At 47.7% G+C, this 21,268-nt stretch overlaps 2 protein-coding genes across 4 annotated transcripts in view; one reads left to right on the plus strand and one right to left on the minus strand.

Moving 5' to 3' along the window:
* Nucleotides 1-6,582, minus strand: part of GNPAT (glyceronephosphate O-acyltransferase) — a 796,967-nt gene extending 790,385 nt beyond the window's left edge. The window contains exon 1 of one of the 2 annotated variants that reach the window (XM_069606907.1): nucleotides 6,371-6,582. In XM_069606907.1, the coding sequence (XP_069463008.1) occupies nucleotides 6,371-6,412 (42 nt within the window). In that variant the 5' untranslated portion in view covers nucleotides 6,413-6,582. The remainder of the gene's footprint in view (nucleotides 1-6,370) is intronic. The other variant, XM_069606908.1, reaches the window with a different exon arrangement.
* Nucleotides 6,583-6,807: 225 nt separating this feature from the next.
* The window catches only part of FSAF1 (40S small subunit processome assembly factor 1), a 238,174-nt gene continuing 223,713 nt past the window's right edge, over nucleotides 6,808-21,268 (plus strand). The window contains exon 1 of one of the 2 annotated variants that reach the window (XM_069606909.1): nucleotides 6,808-7,025. In XM_069606909.1, the coding sequence (XP_069463010.1) occupies nucleotides 6,938-7,025 (88 nt within the window). In that variant the 5' untranslated portion in view covers nucleotides 6,808-6,937. The remainder of the gene's footprint in view (nucleotides 7,026-21,268) is intronic. The other variant, XM_069606910.1, reaches the window with a different exon arrangement.

Raw genomic sequence — 21,268 nt, forward strand, 5'->3', positions numbered from 1 at the left:
CAAGCCTTGACATACTGTTGTACGTCGGTCTTCATTTGAGGCCACCAAAACTGTCTTTGTATAAGACGGAGGGTGTTAGTTATACCACGATGACCGGAGTGCGGGGTATCATGGCAGAGGTTTATTACCTTGTGTTGTAATTTCTGCGTAGGAACGACCAGTGCATTGTCCTTGAATAGATATTCTTCCTTGACTCTTAGATTCCATGGATTCTTCCTTGAAATATCCTTCCAGAGGTCAGAGGACTGGGTTTGCGCTCAGATTTCTTCCAGGAGGTTGATTGCTTGAGCTACAAAGATAGTTTGGGGAAACATCTTAGGATAGGCCTTGTCCTCAGTGGCTGCGTAGTCTGGACGTTGAGATAAGGCGTCAGCTATCATGTTTTGTGATCCGGGAACGTGAGTGATTTGGAACTGGTATTGGGCAAAGATGTAGGCCCAACGGGCCTGACGACTGTTCCTGCACTCCAAAGTCTGTAGGATTTGGAGATTCCGATGATCTGTGCGGACCTGAACTGGATATCTAGCACCCAGAAGTAGGTGTCGCCATTCAGTGAAGTCTTGGCAGATGGCCAAGAGTTCCTTTTCCAGGACGGAATAGTGAGTCTCACTGGGGGGTCAGTGTTCGTGAAAGGTAAGCAATGGGGTGTTCCAGTCCATCCTCAAGTTCCTGTTTCAAGCCCGCCCCTATGGCGTAGTTAGAGGCATAAGTTTCCACTAGAAATGGGCGATTTGTGTTGGGCTGGGTCAGGATGGGGGCTTGTGTGAACTCTGTCTTCAATCGTTGGAATGCTTTATCTTGCGATGTTCACCAGATAAAGGGGGTGTCCTTCTTCAATAGAGCTACGATCGGCTGAACAATCTCAGAAAAGGTAGAAATAAACTTCCGGTAGAAGTTGGCGAGCCCCAGGAAGGATTGCACCTGTTTCACAGAAGTGGGAGCGGGCCAAGCCAGTATGGCCTTTACCTTCGAAGGGTCCATGCCAATTCCTTCTGGGCTAAGGATGAATCCTAGGTAGTGAAAAGAAGTAACGTGGAACTAGCATTTTTCGGGTTTGGCTAACAGTTTGTTTTCACAAAGTCGTTGTAGTACTGCCTTCACGTGTTCATGTTTTAGAGGATCTTTGGAAAAAATCAATATGTCATCCAGATAGACAATGACGAAGAGGAACAAGATATCAGAGAACACCCTGTCCATAAAACGCTGAAAGACTGCGGGAGCACTGGCTAGTCCAAAAGGCATGACTAGGAATTCAAATTGATCAAAGGGTGTTCTAAAGGCTGTCTTCCATTCGTCCCCTTCCCGGATTCGAATTAAAATGGTAGGCACCCCAGAGATCCAGCTTCGTGAAAATTACGGCTCCTCTCAGAGCTTCCAGGATATCCGAAATCAGGTGCAGTGGGTATCGATCTTTGAAGGTGCATTGGTTTAAGCCTCGATAGTCGAGGCAAGGTCCGAAGGAACGAAGAACAACGAAGCACCCGCTGGAGATTGAGGGTCTTATGGTGCCGTTTTCAAGATTGGCGTCGAGGTATTCCCGAAGGGCCTTTTTCTCAGGTTCGGAAAGGATGAACATTCGGCTGAAGGGAATTACAGCTGAGGGATCTGTATCTATGGCACAGTCTTCAGGCCTGTGAGGGGGTAATGCTTGGACTATGGCGGTAGAAAATACATCAGTAAACTCCTGATAGGACTCTGGAACTTGTATGATATTGGAAACCATGAGCAGTGTTTCTTGGTCTCTTGGAGGTTCTTTAGGAGTTATCGATGAAGGGTCCAGGGATAGACAGTGGGACATAACAGAACTCTGAGCCCAGGAATAATGATCCTGCTGTCCAATTGATATACGGATTGTGCTTTTGTAACCACGGCATACCCAAAACCATGGGGTAATGGGCTGACTTAATGATGTCAAATGTAATCCGCTCTTGATGATGATTTATGGAAAGTTGGATCTCTTTAGTCTGCAGGCTTATGGGTCCTGAAGAGAGGGGTCTTCCGTCAATTGCTGCCACCGGCTGCATGGCGTTTCGTGTCTCGTACGGAATATGACTAACAACCCAGTCTTGATCAATGAAAATTCCCATAGCTCCGCAGTCCACCAAGGCCAGAATGGGATAGGTCTTGTCTTTGGAGGGCGACAGGAAGGCCTGTAGTATCACCAAACTATTTTGTCCAGGTGAGTTCAAGGATGGAATTGATGTGGAGCAAACATCTCTCTCCCGACACCTCGCTCCATCTAGGATCGGGAGCTGGCGTTTCCCGAACGCCGTGGAGGGGCTAGAGGGCATTCTCTAACAAGATTTTTATCCGAGGCACAATACATGCACAGTCCTGTGTGGATCCTTCTCATCCTTTCTTGAGGGGAAATAGGCCCACGGAAGGCTCCGATTTGCATGGGTTCCGGATCAGTGTCAAGGGCTGGGTCAGAATCGGTTTTAACAGAGGTCTCAAGGGAATTCTTTTGAAAAGGTGTCTTGGTCTTTCTCCTTTCAGCCTTTCTTTCCTGGATTCGAAAGTCTATCTGCAGGGCTAGATCCATAAGAGCCTGGAAGGAACTAGGACGAGCCACCTGGGCTAATTCATCTTTAATGTCCTCGTTTAGACCCCTACGAAATAGAGTGAAACTTGCTTCAGAGGACCAATTGTTTGAATCTAGTAACGTATGTTAGCATATCCTGGGTACCCTGTCGGAAATCAAGTAAGCGTTCTTGAGCACTAAAAACCTGTTCTGGGCGGTCGAACATAGTCTTGAGTGCCTGAATGAATCCATCATAATCATCCAGGAGGGCATCCCCTGAGTTGACTAAGGGCGTAGCACAGGTTAACGCGTTCCCTGTGAGGTGCGAGATAACGAAGCCCACCTACGCCCTAGAAGTTGAAAAATAATAGGGCTTAAAGGTAAAATGCACCAAGCAGGAATCCAGGAATCCACGTAAGGATTTGCCGATCCATCATATTTGTCCACCACTCCACCAAGTAACACACTGGCCTTGTTAGCGGGGTCGCGAGACAAAACTAGCTGCTTTAGCGCAGCATTCTCAGCCTTTCTGTACTTCAGTTGTGAGCTCTTCCATGCCACGCATAAGATCCTGGACTGCTTTCTCTATAGCAGTATCAGTCTCGGTCGTTTGGCGTCTCAAACTGTCGTAAATCTCCCCCCGTCTCACCTGGGATCGCTTCTTGCTCTGTTCCGCGGGAGGATTCCTCTTGTGGACGGATCGGGTCTTGTATAGACTCGCTCAAGTCTCGTCCGGCTGCAGAGCGCGTTCAGAGTTCCGGGAAGGCCGCTGTTCCAGGATGTCCAGGAAAGTAGGTAGCGGTCGCTAAGAATGGGGATTCCAGGAGTCGAATAGAGGGAAAGGAAGAAGGAAGGAGGAAGGAAACCAGGATCTTGGATAGAAGATTCGCCGAACAGCACACACACACGTCAAGTCACTACCTAATGATAGCGTTGAAACGCGTGGGGCCGCAGGGGCGTGGCCAATTTATAGGACGTGCCGTGAGCAACGTGAAAGCTGGTGTGAGGCAAGTCGCTTGTTGCGGTCATGTTGGGAGTAACAAGGAATACAAGCCCCAGCGCGATAAGGACCAGGAGGTCCAGAAGGGGCGAGTTCTATGGGTCATGACACAGGTATGGTTCCTGGACCTTCTCAAATTGGCAATCGACAAGCTGCTGGTGCTGCCCCAGTTCAGGGAACTGATTCAGAATCCAGTGGGGGAGAATCACCTACTGAACAAGGAAAGAGAATTGAGACTGATTTAGTGGGCAATTTCCAGGCAGCTTGGCAAAAGCCAGGGCTTTTGGGAGATGCATGAAATATTCACAGAGGAAGCATGGGCATCAGGTACCAGAAAGGCCTACAGATTGGCTTGGACAAGATGGAGTAGCAGGTGTGTGGAACGGCACATACATCCCACTAGAGCAGATGTAACACAGATAGTGAATTTCCTAGCAGCTTTGGCAGCACAAGGCAAAGGATAAACAACGGTAAACACATGTAGGTCAGCCATATCTGCCGGACACCCTAAGATAGAGAACATGGCATTAGGGGAACACCCATGTGTAGTAGACTCCTCAGAGGAGTGAGACTATTAAGGCCACCGTTATCCAAATATTCACAGACAACGAGCACCTGACAAGAAAAGCAATATCGGCAAAGCTCACTACACTGCTCTGCCTCATAGCTTGCAAAAGAGTGTCAGATGCAAGTGCACGCGATATAGACAGGAGATCCTTTGGCCCTTCAGGGGTCACGTTTCACATTAACAAGAGAACCAAGAGAGCTATCAGAACCGTTTCCTACTCAGCTTTCCCAGACTAACCTAAATTGTGTCCAGTCCAGTGCTTGAAAAAGTATGAAGAGATGACTGGTATTCTTAGAGCTATGGGAGTAACACAATTGTTTATTGCACTAAGAAAACCATTCAAGGCCGTAGCAGGGGCAACCCTAGCCAGATGGGTTGGATGGTGTATGCTGCAGGAGGGCATTGACATGGTACTTATGGTGCACACTCCTTTAGAGGAGCTATGGCATCTAAGGCATATAACACAGAGGCCAGGTTGGAAGACATCCTAAAGGCAGCAGACTGGGCTAGGGAATCAACATTTAAACAATTTTATTTCCAACCAATAGAGGAGATGTCTGTGTTGGTGGTAAGTAGGCTTTGAACAAGCATAATCCAAGCCTGCGGTCTTGACTTATAATAATTTTCATACCAACGTTACAGAAAGTCAAGATTCTATTAAAGACACGTAGGCAAAGGATTATCCCACCCAAACAATCGTTATATGGAATTGGTGGACATACATGTAATGCATATTTGTTATATAGAATTTGTGAAGTGTGATGCACATTTGTTATGAGAATTGTGACAGACATATAAGGCAAATTACATAAGAGTACTAAAGTTGTAAAGCTTTGTGGCGGCATAATGATTACCCACCCTATCACAGCTACCCTCAGCTTGTTGTTTGATTACTCTACAGGAACAGAGGTGAAGAATACAGGAAAATAAACAGGACCAGAGAAGTCCAAGGATTAACGTAGCGTCTACCGGTTGGGGCGCAGAAGTTAAAGTTGGAGACAAAGAAAGAGGAAGGACAGAGGAATGTAGAGGAAGATAAGGGGCATGGTGCGACGAGATTGGTTAAAAAACGACACATGGTTTTGTTGACATATCAAAAATGGACTACACACAAAAGACTATATCTGGGAAATGTCGTTTCAATGTGTAATTTTTATATGGCTTGTAACAGTTTTCTATGCTGCTCGAGTTTCAAGTAAAGCGAGAAAGCATAATCCTTCGCCTCTGCCTTTAATAGAGTCTTGACTTTCTATAATGTTAGTATGGAAAATAAATATTGTGCAACCCCACCCACTCTAGGCTTCGCTTCCATGACACGACCACCTGGGGCACTATCATTTTTGCCCACTGGACCTTTTGCCTTAAAATTGCCACTGCATTCTAGGTGCTGTGGGTTGGTCCGTGAATGTACCTGATGAAAGGGAAAAGTCTGGGGGGTGATTGCTGACTCTTCATTTAATTTTATCATTAACTGTTTTAAAGCTAGAGTAACAAATGATGATACTATGTGTTCAATGAAAACACACCATAAAACAACCTGAACACTAAATTCCTCTGGGTCTTTTTTGGGACCCTTTATGCAAAGGTTGGCCACGAGTTAACTTTTTAGGTTGTATATTAACTTCTGAATCAAATCCTCGATTCTCTTCTCTTAACCTACACTGAACTTGAATAATGTCACTTTATTTCAAACTGCTTCGTAAAATATATGTATGCGTAAACCAGTTTGACCTGCTGACCATTATTTGCTCCCCCTTATTCTATTTGTGCACCCTGATTTGCCTCCACATATTGATTTCTGGAGACGCAAGGGGATTGTGCCTCTCATTGCGCCCTATAAATCACAGGTTCGAACGCCTAAATTGTAGTGACATCTCTCGAGATGATCCTCTAAAAAGCATAATCATTCAACTTAACTTTTTTTTAATTTGAAAGTTTAAGTTCGTATACGCGGCTTGTCCGTCAAAAAGACTGCATTGTTGGGAGTTCGGGCCACCGTAGAGTAAGCAGTAACACAGCACTTCAGTCATGCCACGTTTCCATTGTAATTTTGACAGGTGGAGACAGAGCCATGCTCATACAGCTGCACACAACCGTAGAATGACCGCAGCAAGTACGAACTGGACACCCACGTATTGTTCACGACCACATACGCAAACCCTTTTGGAAGAGGTGGCAGGGTCACTTTCGGGTTCCAACTAGGAGCCTCTACTACTCCGGAATCACAAATCTTAAAACAGACTTCAGCCCCTGCAGACAGAATGCTATAGGAAGCACATACCGAGTAGAGCGGCCTTCCACTGGCGCCACCACGCAGTGCCATGTAGAATACACCTACACGGGCTCAACCGCTCCTGCACTCCACTACTGATCGGCGCGAACAGTACTCTGCATGCTCCTCTGTTAACCACCAACTGTTCTGGGGGCGGCCATCTTTGGTGTTGACAGCACCCAAAGAATAGTGCAATTTCTGACGGGAGGAAAAAGCACAATGTCCTATGGAAAGAAACTCCAAACAAGCGCTTTATAAAACAGACCAAACCAAAAATAATGCTGTTAGACCCCCCTGCCCCCGAAAATAACATAACACCTATTCCATAGAGAATCCCTTCAAATGTATAGTAGTGATTTTTATTTGTTAATAAAGAGCCGGTTAAGTGCTAGCCTATCTGCGTCGTTTTGTAACATATGTAGGTTTCGACATTTCTGATCGGACTTGTGCCTGTTTGCGGCTTCTTTCGTGAGCCGTTTCAGCTTGTTTTTTCACATCACAAACACCGGCGTGTGGTGTAGGTCTCTGTTAAGTTTTCAGGAGGTTGAAGTGATTAGTGGCTGCTATTGCCTTTTCATGGCGGATAACGAGTCCGGTGATGAGGAGGGTGGTGTCCAGCAACAGCGTTGCCTGGACTCGGTGCTGAGCCGCTTGTATGATTTCGGTGAGTGGGTTTTAAACAAGTTGACAAATGTTGCCATTCCCCCATGTGGCATCTGGCAGACGTTCCGATGTTCCACTACATGCATTAGGTGTTAGTCAAAAAAATCTCAAGTGGTAATTCGTTTTGACAGTGGCACCATGCAGTGGAACAGGGTACCTTTCCGAATCCTATTGAACTTGCAGCGTGTTTCTGCACTGCTAACTTCAGAAGCAGGAACGAATACTCTGTTGTGCTATCTTATTCTTTGTGGGTATGAACGGGAGTTATTTTAATTTGTACATGCGTTTCGGTAAGTGGTATTGTAGTGGCCTCAATTAACACGGGACACTTGATATAAATATGGGTGTTTATTGAGGCACCTTGACATGAGCGGGGTAGGAACGATTGTGTCCATAGCAGGGGAGCAGTGCTCTTGTTTCAGCTCTGCAACTCCAGTGCAGTTGACTTCACTGCACAGGGAATAAGCTGGAGGGTATTTACATTCCCTGCTTGCTAGAACTCCCATGAGGCTTGCCTTCAGCCATGGAATTACACTCTGCATGCAAGGATCTGCTGAAGGGGCAGCCTTCAACTTGGAGGGCTGATTCCCTCTTTCAGGAGGAGCGATGAGGCCCGACTGTCCTCCTGGTGCATCGTTCAGGGTCTGCTGGCTTTCCTGCTTGCTTTGCGCGCATTATCTCGCTATCGAGATCTTGCATGATAAGACTTCACCCACCTCTGAAGGATAGCTCTGCGGCAACGTGCTCGCCTTGGAAGCAAGATGGCATGGAGCAACACAGGTTCGATCCTTGGGTTTGCGCTTAGAAACCTCAGGTTATTTATAACGTGCTTAATACCCAATCATACCATACCTCCTTTCATAGAAAAAGCTGGTTCTTAGCCCATGATGGTCTGTGAACTTGGTTGGCTTCCTTCTCTCGTGTTGGGGCCGGTTCTAGTCAGTGGCTTCCTTGAGGGAATACGTAGTATTGCGGGATGTGTTGCATGGGGTTTGGTCTGCTGAGGTTGCTTCCGGTGTGGTTCTTTACACCGGAGTATGGGGCTCATGGGTACATGCTCGCTTTGGTTTTCTTCTTCTCTGATCACCATCACTTGCTGTTGAGGGCTGCTGGCTAACTCCCATGGGTCGTTGCTATCTCCTACTCCTATGGAGAGGCAGGCTGGCAACGCCTTTTTCTTGTACACGGCCACCCTTTCCAAGTTCCACCTTCTCCCATCACTGGTGTAGACATGGTTGGTGCCTTTCCGTGTGACTTCTATGGCTTGGCTGTATTTGGAACCTGTTGAAGTGTCTTTATGGGGCAAGCGTATCTTCACCAATCCTGTTCGTTGACGTCCGTGTGATATGCTGCTCTGCGCTTGTCACCCTGAGATTTCATGATCTCTTTGCTCTTCTGTAATCTGAATACGATGTTGTTCATGTCGATGTCGTCGTCCTCTCTGACTCTGTGTAGCCATGGTGGTACTAGTGTGAATGCAGCCCTTCTCCCTCTTAACATTTGAAACAGAGAAACTTCTGTAATGTCATTTGGCGTCAAGCGATGCGCTGCCACAGCCTCTTTGACGGTTTTGCAGGGATTCATGCCTGATGCGCATGCCAATTGTAAGGCTCCCTTAATGAATCGGTTCGCCCTTTCTACCAGGCCGTTGACCTGTGGGTGATACCGGCTTGCTCTCAATTGCCGGATATTGTGCTTTTTGCAAAAGCTTTCCATGTCTCTGAAAACAAACTGAACTCCATTGTCAGTCACAATCTCTTTGAGGCGTCCTTCTCTTTGGAAGATGGCACTTAGCATTTACTGTGCCCGTGGTGTTGTCCGGCACAAATTCAACTTCGACCCACTTGGAGAGATAGTCCACCATGACTACCCCGTATTTGCTGTCGCTCGACATGCCGTCCATCGGACTGATGAAATCCAGCCCAGTTTTGTGCCAGGCACCTAGTGGGATTTCCACCATGGGTGCTTGCCTCACTTTTAGCCGTTTGTCGCTGTTTGCCCATTCATGGCATCTCTCGATCATTGCCCTCACTTCTTGGTCCATTCCGGGCCACCAGTATGCGTTACGTAATCTGCGTCGTGTCATATTGCTCCCTAGATGACCTGGATGCGCTCTGCATAGTATCACTTTGCGGATGCCTCTTGGGGGAATTATTTGGTCACCTCATCATTACTAGACCGTCCACCTCTGCGATCTTGTCGTTGACTTTCCGATACGGTCACTGACCTTCTGGGATTGCTCTCTCGTTTGGCCAACCATTGTGGGCCCATTCTGCTACTCGGCCCATGGCATTATCATGTCTCATTTCCTCCTGCCAATGAGGCTCGCACATTTCCATAAAGTCCTTGTTTCTTAGGTCTCCTATGGATGCCACAAGGCATTCATCTTCCAGGAATGAGGTGCCTGGGGTACTTTGATCCAGCAACCTGGACATGCAGTCCGCTAGGGCGTTCTTCCAGCCGGCAATGTGTGTGATCTTGTATGTGTACTCTTGAAGTTTGGCAGCAATTCTTGCTAGGTGTGGCGTCGCAGTTTTGGTGCCCTGGGGCCCAACATGTAAGTAGTTGTAATGTAAGTTTCCCCATTCGGGATTGAACGCTTTGAGACACTGGGCATGTAGGATTTGCTTCTTGATTTCAGTCAAGACCTCAATTTGCTGTGATTCCCATGTGTACTCTGCTCCTTTCCTTAGGAGCTTTCTCAAGGGAGACGTGTTTTCAGAAAATCTGGGAACGAATTTCGCGGAATACTCTGCAAGATCCAAAAATGACCAGAGCTCATCTTTTGAGGTTAGCGCTGGGGCGTTAACTATGGCTTGAAGCAGGTTTTTCTTTGGGCTCACTCCTTCTTTCGAAATGTGGTAACCCAGGTATTCTACCTCACTTCTCCAATTATGCATTTCTCTTGGCGAAGGTGGACTCTTGCGCTCTGTAGCTTGCCAAGGACCTCTCTCAGCAGTCTGTCATGGGTTTCTGGTCCTTAGTATGCAAAAGAATGTCGTCTTGGAAGTATGACACTTTTGTCGATGCCGTGCAGTAGTGAGCGGCGGATGATGACCCAAACAGCATTCGCGGGTATTGAAACGTGCCGAATGGTGTGATGAATGCTGTAAGGGGGCATGAAGCCTTATGTAGATCAATCTGATGGTAGGGATCACGAATATCGAGATTTGAGAAGATTTAAGTATGATTTTGTTGCTTCTGGGCAAAGGGAAAACTGTCTGTGACCACCTCCAAGTTGAGGCTGCTTAGATCTATGCACACTCTCAAGTCGTTGGAGGATTTTTTTTCTTACTGTGGACCACCGGGTTTAGCCATTCGGAGGACCCGATGGTCTCAATGGTACCTTCCCTGACCATTTTGCGAAGCTCAGATTCTAGTGCCAACCTCGCTGTAGCTGTAACGGGCCTGACCTTGTGCTTGATTGGCAAAACATTGGGTTTTAAGCAGATTTTATGCACGTTGTTTTTTATTTTACTGGGTGTTTCTGAGAACAGCATAGGGGAATTCACTTCTAAGATCTGACACTCCTCCTGAGGAGACCAGCAACACCTGTTCTGCAGTGCTGGGGTCTAGCCGGATGCTCAGTTTGTGCTGGTCATCCCATCCCAGCACGGCTGGATCTTTGGTCGAGAAATAGACGTTTGTTGTGGTGTATCTGTCCTTAAATTCCAGTTTAGCTTTTATGTAGCCTAATAGGTCTACGGTGGCTCCCTCGAAGACTGTGGGCCGTTGCTTGGTGCTTCTAATCTCAACCAAGTCACGTCCCATCATGTTTTTGTATGTCTGGATGGGGAGGATGGTCAGGTCGGACCCCGAATCGGCCGTGACACGTTTCATTTCCATCCACCTTCACTACACAATGGGGTTTCTCTCTTCTGGCTCGAGGTGAGTTTACCATGATTACCATTGGCCTATCGTCTGGTTCTTCCTCATCGTTCGTTCCTCTGTCTCCGTCAATATGGGTGACTTTCCTTTCCAGCCACTTGCAGGCTACCGCAACGTGACCGAATCGCCTGCACTTAGAACACCCTTTGTTCCTTGCGGGACAGTCTCCATCGTTAGCCAGATGCTTGCTGCTGGCACATCTGTAGCACTTTTGGGAATCCCTCCACTTGGGTCCTTTTTCTCTTGGCACTTCCCACGGCTGCCTGTGTCTGCGCCTCCTCCATTGCAGAGCCGCCATTTCGGGTGCAGGTGACGGTCTTCCTACTTCTGTGTCTGCTTGAGGTTTCCCCTCGGCTCTCGCTATTTGTATGGCTTTATCTAGGTCCAGTTCTTTCTCCTGGATGAACTTGTCCTAGACTTTGCAGGAATTGGTCTGGACCACCAACATGTCGCAGATGACTTCTTCCACATTGTCCCCCGAATTCACACAATGTGAGGTCTGTGGAGGACCACGTTTTCTTTGTTGGAAAACCTCTTAATTAATCCGGCAAACCGATTCCTTGTAGACATAATTGCCTTTGTCCACGAGGGGTACAGCCTTCAAGCCTGTGACAATGCGCTGTCCCTCGACTTCCCATAGTGTTTAGTAGCATGGCCTTTTTCCTGGCCGAAGAATAGCCTGTTCCTCCTAAAGCTTCAAGGTATGTGGAAAACAGTGGCTCCCATTTATTGCCAGGGAATGGCAGGCGTGCCGGGGGACTGGAGGAAAGCGGCAGGTGGCGTGGCACCCTGCATGGTTGCAGCGGGGGGGGTTTCTGGTCCTCGTCGCCAATTATGTAATGGCCCTCAATGAACACAAGACACTTGCTATAAATATGGGTGTTTATTGAGGCACCTTGACATGAGCGGGGTAGGAAAGGATTTGTCCAGAACGGGGGGGCAGTACTCACAATTCAGCTCTGCAACCCCAGTACAGTTGACTCCATTGCACAGGAAATAAGCTGGAGGGTATTTACATTTCCTGCTAGCTAGAGCTCCAACGAGGCTTGCCTTCAGCCATGGAATTACGCTCTGCATGCATGAAGGGGCAGACTTCAACTTGGAGGGCTGATTCCTTAATTCAGGAGGATCACTGAGGCCCGACTGTCCTCCTGGTGCCTTGCTCAGGGTCTGCTGGCTTTCCGGTTCGCTTTGCGCGTGTAATCTTGCGAGATCTCGCTATCGAGACCCTGCATGATAGGTCCCCACAGGTATTCAAACGTGTTCATACCGAGCACCCCCCACCCTTGAGTACAAATATGGTTTCTGCCAGCCCTCTTAGGTGTTGGCCCCCATATGGGGGTCCAAGGGATGTCCAGGGCGACTCCAGGCTCTTTAAAGAAGCATTAAGATAACTGCTTTTAATAGAGAATATAAACAGCAAAAAATCTGCTTATCTTTTATATTAAAAACAGTAATCTTAATCCCTTTTTAAAGCGTCTGGGCCAGCCCTGCCAATATGAAGACCACTGGTGTAGATAAATGACCGACCGATATGCATGGCATGAATGTTGCGTGAGAGTCGGGGGTGAGATGGTGTACCCATTGGGTCTGTCTTCCCTATGTACTTAATGATACTGAAACTGTACATTGAGATGTAGAAACATGCTATGTGGATCAAGTACTTGGCACTCCTAAATTATTTATACAACTAGGTCACTTCAATTAGCGATGAGTTTGTTTGGAAGAACTCACTACTACTACCAGTGCTATGGGAGGGGGCTGGCAGTGATCGAGATCTAGTTCCCCCTCAACATGATCCCACAATTCTAAACCGCTAAGATGTGTTATCCAGCTTGTGTGAAGCCTCTTTAGACAACAGCAGTAAGGACGTGCCTGCCACCGGAGCTCCATTCATGCTGTAGAGCTGCCACTTCAGTGGGCTATGGGAGTACCCAATTAATAATACTGCCTGCCGCTCTCTATTCACTAATAGTGAGAGAAGTGTCTGCCATGTTGCAGGGACAGAGCTCTTATGTTTCACAGTTGCCACCCAGTCTTGTTTTTTTTTTTAATTGGAATTCTGGGAATTGCAGTTTTGTGTTTTTAATTTTAAAGGTAGGACTACACATTTCCTTTTAAATTTATTGTATATACTTCTCATACATGGGATGGAGAAACTTGAGAGCTCTGCAGGGACCACCTTCGAGAGATGTGAGGGACAGGGGAGTATCCTTGCCAAGTCTGTGGAGCCAACTCTTCCTGTACCTTTTTTAAAAAGGTAACCCTCTTTGCAGGGGACATTTATTTATTTATAATGCGCCAACAGCCTGCAGGCATCAGGGCGCACACCAAGACATCAGACAAAACAGCCAGCACAGGACTTCCTCTATGCTGTGAGGGACTGGTGACGTCCAACCCACATGAAAGGGGTCAACTTCAAGAAGCAAGGATTAGCAGACATCCACCTTGCTCAAAATGGGACAACCTCTAGGTCATGGGTCTGCAATCTTTGGCTCTTCAGAGGTTTTGGACTACAACGTAGATCAGTGATAGCCATCTCAGTCTTTGGTGCTGGATCCAGGGAATCGTGGTCAAAAACATCCAGAGAGTCACATATTGCAGACCTCTGCTTTAGGGTATGAGGACTGGAGAAAGGAAAAGCCTCTAGGTTGTGAGGGGGGGGGCTCTCACAGTTATCGCTGCAAGTGAGTCTTGGAAGCTAGCAGCTTTTCTCATTGCCCCAGGACCATCAACCCCGAAGTTAGATGTGCCATGGTGTTATTTCACTTGCTAGAGTAAAGTGCACCTGTCTTTGGACTTATACTGGCTCTGTGGCTAGCCCTCACTTTTTTTTCTGTGCAGCGCTTTCGTTTTGTAACCTGCTTTTCTGGCTGGCCCATTTACTGCCATAAAGTTTTTCCAGTGAAGTGGGACCTTGCGAGTTTGCTAGGCCTGCTGCCTCTCTATGGCAGCTTGCGAGGCCTGCTGCCTCTCTATGGCAGCACAAGGACTATGTATGTGGGGTCCTGAGCAACTGGATTTTGCCAGTGAACATATGATGATGCTTAATGGTGAGGAGCTTGAGGAAGAGCTCTCCCAGTTCTGAAACCGTTGGCTGGGGCGGGCATCTTCCTAAACTCTGTCACAGAAGGAGGTTCTTGTTTCCTGGTGCAAGGCTGGAGCACCAATGTGAGGATTGGAGAATTTCCTGTACAGGCATTTTTTTAGTCGCTGTTGTCTTCCTGCAGCCTGGAACACAGAACAGACCTCTGGCTTTGCAGTAATGAGTAACTCAAAATGGACTGTGCAAATTGATGCACCATTCTGTTGTTCCCTCAGGCCGACACTGTAATGCCTTACCGTGTCCGCCGCGGCCATGCCATGCTTGTCACAGGCTGGCATCTGTATCCTCGATGGCGCTTCACCGTGAATCGCCGGTTTCCAAGGTGGTCCTCGCGAGTGAGGAAGCCGCTGTCCAGCTCCGGAAGACATGTGGATGTGGGACGCTGTGTACGGCGCACGGAAAACCATGCACGCATGCTGTGTCCTGGTCGTCGTTGCAACCACAACACGATCAGAAAATAAAAGCCCAACGTTCCTTCTCCTCGGACCGACCAGGACCCTCGCTCTGCCTGTTTCCTGGCCTCCCTATGCTCTACCCTCTGTGCCTCCTACCTGGTTTTCTGTGCCTGCCCCCTCGCATCTTGCTTTCTTTATGCATTGCTCTTGGGTTCCTACTCTCTTTGCTCCTGTTCTCTGCTGCCTTTCCCGTCTTCTGGTCACTACACTTACTGCATTCCTCCTTGCTCTTCTTGGCCTGCTTTCTCTCTCTTGGCCTGGCTCTGATCTTACTGCAATACTGGTGTCCTTACTTGGCTCCTTTGGATACCTGTCGGAGCCATATTGACTTCCGCTTCAGTGCTTGCACTGTCTCCACGCCACTGACATACCTGAAGGCGAGCCCGTGGTGTGGGGAGAGGTTACCCAACCACCTGAGTATCGTATCCTCATATTGGGAGGTGACCTGTTTCTCCCACTGCATTACCTACAAGAACCAAACCTGGAAGCACGTCGACCCAGCATCTCAACCAAGACATCACAGGCTCAAAGACCTAGTGATCAGGTCAGTGTTTCAAATGACCACTGTCTGAGCAGTTATGACTGAGGAGAGCTTGGGGTCGACGGGCAGCTACGACTGTGAAACTCCAGCCAGGTACTGATCAGTAGTGGTTTCGTATTCGGTCTACATGATGCTCTGCAGGCCGAAATGTGCGGTTTTCCATGCTCGTTGCAGAGAACTTTTCCAGAGATGTGCTGGTTTGAGAACTTCACATCCTTGTATGTGTCAGGAAGAGAGTCAGAAAACGGCTCTAAGCACTGAAAGTCCAGACCGGGCAGGAAATGTTGGTGTTCACTGGACCACGCTATTAAGTCCCAGAAATCGGGCAACGCTCCCGCCGGGGCAAAAATAGAAGGGTTACCTGTTTTAACGTCCCTAGTTCTACAGGTCAATCAATCAGAAAATACAAGAGAACTCGAACTAGTAGACAGAGGTAAGGATGACGGAATGCACAGGGGATTTTTGACTTGGTTTCAATTCCCAAGATTTTATTATTTTATTCAAACAAAAAATGCTAGGTCTAAAAACATATTAAACATTTCATACAAAATTATGGCCCATTCACTTTACATTCGTTCACATGCATACTGTTCTCATCAATCTCTCATTCCACAATTCATTCTTTTGAAAAAATGGTCTGTATATAAAAAAACAGTTAAACATCTGTTATATCTCCATGTGATTACAATTCATTATAAAGCATCCCCACGAATTTGGGGTATTACAACAGTCTGTGTTCTCTTATTCCCACAGATTCACGTGAATTAACTGTTTTTTTATATACAGACCATTTTTATTCTCTCCTGTATTGAGCAGACCTATAGGGAAAGTAAATATAAAACCATTAGAAATTGTTGAAAATAAGATTCTTCTATCTTTCCCTTTTAGCAGCCTTGCAGCTGCTCTTAAATTGGAGTTGGGCGAACTCAGAATAACACATGAAGTACAGTTGCACCCATAAATTCAATGGACTAGGATAAAGTTCTCGCCACATTGGATGCTTCACTGAAGCGATTTTTCTTATCTTGCACGGGAGATTAGGGGTTCCCATGATTTACATATATTTGAAATATACAAAGAAAGGAGGGAGTCTAAAGAGGGACTTGGCGGCCGCACAGTGCTGTGTCTGCAGATAAACAATTAAAGCCCCATAGGCATCAGTTGAGCAAACAAAATATTCTATTTAAATCATAAATTCAGCTCTCTATGCCAAATTTAGAAGTATGGCTGGAAAACTGGGCTTCTGAGATGTATGGGATTTGCCCCGAACTTGGAAGGGTGTCCTTGAAAGTGGACAAAGCATTCAGGGAATGGCCAACAGCACATTTTGTAATTGTCACTACTACCAAAAGTAGACTTTTCAATTGAGCAATTTATTTACAAAATATATTATATGGAGGTGAAACTTTTGTGGCTCATAAATCTATTTAGCTATGTGCAAAACCTTCATCTCTAAATGGATTTATTAAAATGAGGTTCGGACTGCATTCCTTGAAACCTTTACTTCTAATTAGACAAAAGGGTGTGTACCAGTGACCTCTTATGCCATTTTTCTTTAACTGTACCATAGTATCTGACTCATTTTTTTTTCCTTGTCTGTCCTGCTTATTTACATCTCAGGAAACCATTGATGAAACAGATTTTTTTATTGTAAGTGGAATTCAAACTTCAAATGCAGATTTCTTTTGTTATAGACGGAGCAATGATAAAATGGTAATATGTGCAGTAGCGAGCTATTTATTGGTGTAAAGGAGGGATATGCCCTTATCTGTGTATGGGTACAGATGGAATGAATGAGATGCCTACACGGTGCCGAGTAGAGAATGCATTGTGTGACAGGGCCAGGAACCTCACTTTGTCAAGAGTCAGTCGGGACACCTTTCAAAGAGGGGCAGGTGGCACGCACACTGCCCCTCTGGACCCAATTCTCTCCTCTTTGCTTTTCCCCAGATCTCCTGAAAATGATTGCCTCCATCAAACCTACTTCTTACTCTGACGATATAATTCGAGCCTCCATCATTGGAGAATGACGGGTCCAGTGGTCAATGTGGTCCTCTCCATCATCCATGCCTCACCCGCAGAAGGGTAATTCCCAGACACCCTCAAGACTGGTCTTGTACGACCTCTTTTGAAAAAAACAACCCTACATCCAGACGACCTGGCCAACTACAGGCCCATTACATACCTCCCATTTATTGGCAAAATATTGGAAAAAGTAGTTGCTTCACAACTACTCACCAGAATCAAACAACTCCACCTCCTAAATGACGATCAGTCAGGGTTCCGCCCAAAGTGTGGCATCGGGCAGCCACCATCCAGGTGGTGGATGATGCTCTCCAAATCATGGATAAGGGCGACTCATGAAACTGTCCTGAAGAGCTGATATTTGGACTTCTTGGCAATGTTTGAGGGAGGGAGGGGGGGAGGAAGGGAGGAAAGAAAGCGAGGAGTCGAAGGTGACTGCAAGGTTTTTGGCTTCAGTTGAAGGTGCAGGTTGAGAGCCCAAGGAGGAAGGCCAGTGTGAAGGGAAGAAGGAGGGATCAGGGGTCACAATGGGATGGATCGCAGTTTTAGAGGCGGTGAGGCAGACCTCATTGGGGGCGCACAGGACTGAATGGCAGATAGGCAGTCAGAGATGATGGAGTGTGCAAGATGGTCAGCTGGGAGTCTGAAGAAGAGCTGTGTGTTGTCTGCGTAACACTGGCAATTGGTGGAGAAAGAGGAGATGAGGCGTGCAAGGAGAGCAGGGTAGATGTTAAAGAGCCAGTGGGAGAGTATAGAGCCCTGGCGGACACCGCAGGTGTTGATGGAGGAAGGAGCGGAGAAGGGGTCCAGGGTGACTTGGAAAGAACGGTTAGTGAGGAAGGAGGACAGCCAATCCAGTGCCAGTTCCGAGATACCGAGTGTATTGTGGAGCCTTTGTATGAGGATGGAAAGGTTAACTGTGTGAAATGCAGAGGAGAGATCGAGAAGCATAAGGACAGCTAGGGAGTTGGAGTCCAGAGATGCAAGGTGTTCTTCATGGGTGTTCAGAAGAGCAGTTTCCGTGCCTCTGGATGCTCGGAATCCAGATTAGTAGTCGTGGAGGCCTCCAACAAGTTCAGTGTGAGAGTTGGTTTGCCTCCTACCTCTCAGGCAGACAACAAGCTGTGCAGATGAACTTGTGCTCTAGAAATTCCTTTTCTAACTGCAAAGCAGGTGAGTGTTTGTACTAGAAGACCCTCCTGTGTGTCAGGCTCCGCTCCCGCGTCATGACAGGTAGGGGTTGTCCCACTCGGTTTATATACCGTCCCCATGACGTTCCTGTGTGCACAAAACAAAGAATCCTGCATTCGACAATCAGGTCTCAGCCAGGCGCCTGGAAGTTAGCCTGGCAACGCTGGTGACCTGTTTGCCGTCACGTGACACACTCGATTCGAACGTAGTCGCTTGCTCATGTGATTTAAGCACCTCCCATTGTCTGTTCCGGTGCTTCTGAATTTTCAATTAGATAGCTGTACCTCGCTTCTGATTCCTCGGACATCCTTGTTTCCCCATTATACCCGTTCCCAGTCCCCTTCTGTGACTTTGCCTCCCTTTCCTAACCAGTGTTTTGATCCTTCTATGATCCGGCCTGCCTCACGGAGTGTTATCGGACACGTCTTGTTCTACTGCTGCCTACAACCTGCCGACTACGGAACTCATTTCGGATTGTTATTGGACACGTCTGGCTCTTTCGCTGCCCTCAACCTGCCGACTACGGAACCCATTACGGATTGCTTTTGGACCTTGTTTATGGTATTTGCTTCACCCCGCACCTCCTCGACCCGGATTGTAATTGGACCCCGACGCTCATAGGTGGTACGGGAGCAACTTGGATACCTGCTCCTGCTGCAAAGTTTCTTCCGTGACTAAACGGGTTACGGCACACGGACTAGAGACTTCCTTATGATGTGCCACAACCCAGAGGCGTCCTTGTGCCGTCGGGAATAGGTGATTTAGGCGTCCTCGTGCCGTCAGGGTAGCTGGGATTAATTTGACTTTGCTTTTCCTTTCTTCAACGAGTTTCCCACACTTTTCTTCTAACCAAACTTGACAGGAGTCAATAACGGAGAAGTCTGCCAACCTGGATATTTCAGTCTATCAGTGTTGTGCCAGTCTTGTATCAGGTCAGTGGGTAATTTCCTATTCTGATTATTGTACTGTGTGGCTATACTATCTTTTGTTAGCCTTTTTGTACTCTGTGGCTGTAACTGTCTGTTGACAGCCTCTTGTATTGCATTTGAACAGCGGATCTTCGGTATCCCGTGTTCCAGGCCTGCGCTTCCTGTGTCTCATCTCACATCCTGTCTTTCATTCAATTAATCGCTCTGCTTGTCTGTTTACCTGACCAAGCTAGAGGGGTACATTGCAGGGAAGACTTCCTCGGCTACACGGCGGGGCAAGTCCCTGCTGGAATCTAACACTGTGCCTTTGCTTGGGCGAATTCTGTGTAATTTTGCTTCCCCAGCCCCTTTGTGCACCCTCTCCGCTCCCATCCCTCTGTCCGCTTCCACTTCCCGGTTCCCCTGATCTCTCGCCTCTCAGCCCGCCACCGTCCTCGATTGGTGTGTTCACCTGGTCATAACTGACCTTCCCAGGGCAGCCCTCTGCCGGAGCAGCCCCTGTGGCGCGCTTGAAATCCGGAACAGCGAGCTCCTTAGATCATCCCTCCACCCAAACGCTCACCCCCCATATGCTTACTCTCTACACCAACACACAATTAGAGTGCAGCTACAACCCTCAATCAATTTCGGCCTAGCTGCTCACATACGAACATTACTCCATGAACACCTCATATTCCTAAAAAAAACGCAGCTACATCCAATGACAAACCGGCCTAGCTACACACATGAGCGTCCTACACAGGCCTAACGCAAGCAGAACCCAGTCTTTGGGCCCATCCTCCAGACTGCACACATTCCACTGATATCAATACCAACACACCTAATGCTAGGCTGCAGCTACCATCAGGCTATTGCATCGGCTGCACACATAATTGGTGCACCCAAGCACCCTATGACAACTTACTCTCTCAATTGACCCGACATGGGCACGAGGGCGTTCAACCAACCAGCGCTTTGGGATCATACCAATGATATATAAAGCGTTATATAAATGCTAAATAACATAACACATCCAACCACAGGTATCCTATGGGGTCTCCCAAGGCTCCATCCTCTCTCCAATCCCTTTTAACCTTTACGTGGAGCCTCTGGGCACTCTCCTCCAAAGATCCCAATATAGCCATCCACCAATACACAGACGATACTCAGTTGTACATAAGAGTAAATGGCGCGCATGACATCATCTGTCTCCAGCTCGATGCTTGGAGAAGCGACTGACCCTCAAGGAGTTGTAGGTGGAGGAGCGAACAGCTTGAGTAGGAAGATCTTTCCAAAGAGAGAGTTGGAGGTATTGCAGTCCCAGGCCCCAGAAGGCCTTGTGGACAATTCAGAGTGTCTTGAACTTCATCCTGGCCGCCAATGCAGAGATTTCAGAGCTGGAGAGATACGATCCTTGTGCTTGAGGCCAAGGACAAGTCTCGTAGTCCTGTTCTGGATGAGTTGTAAAGGGCAGAGTGTAGAGACAGGTAGATTTAGAAAGAGGCTGTTGCAGTAGTCCAGCCTAGAGAGAACCAGAGCTCTGGAGACAGTGAGCTTGTGGTGGAAAGTGAGGAAAGGAAAAATACCTCGGAGGAGGTGCAGCTGATAGTTTGACTTCCTAGAGACGTCCAAGATGTGAGGAGAGAAGGAGAGTGTGGGGTCTAAGATGACCTTGAGGTTCTTGGCCTCACAGGTGGGAGCAGGAAGAGGGCCCAGAGTGGGCGGCCAGAGAGTGACAGGAAAGGAAGGAGCTGGTGAGCCGATTAGGAGGATCTCCGTCTTACTGGCATTAAGGCAGAGGTCATTGGCGGCACACCACTCCTGGATTGTGGAAAGACCATCTGGGATGAGAGAGGGAGAAGAGGCGACTGAGGGGAGCCTGAAAGCAAGCTGAGTGTCATCCGCATAGCACTGAAAGCAGAGAGCGGCTATGCGGTGGGCGAGGGGTGCCAGGTATTGATTGAACAGACAGGGAGAAAGATTCTACCTCTGGGGAACACCACAGGTAGACGGAGATAGTGGAGAGGAAGGATCCTAGTTGGACCTGGGAGGGTCTGTCAGAGAGAAAGGAGGTCAGCCATGCCAGGGTCTGATCAGTGATACTCAGGTTATCAGAGTCGGTTGAGCAGG

The sequence above is a fragment of the Ambystoma mexicanum genome, chromosome 4p (genome assembly GCF_040938575.1).
Source record: "Ambystoma mexicanum isolate Mex_15411 chromosome 4p, UKY_AmexF1_1, whole genome shotgun sequence".
Taxonomy (NCBI): Eukaryota; Metazoa; Chordata; class Amphibia; order Caudata; family Ambystomatidae; genus Ambystoma; species Ambystoma mexicanum.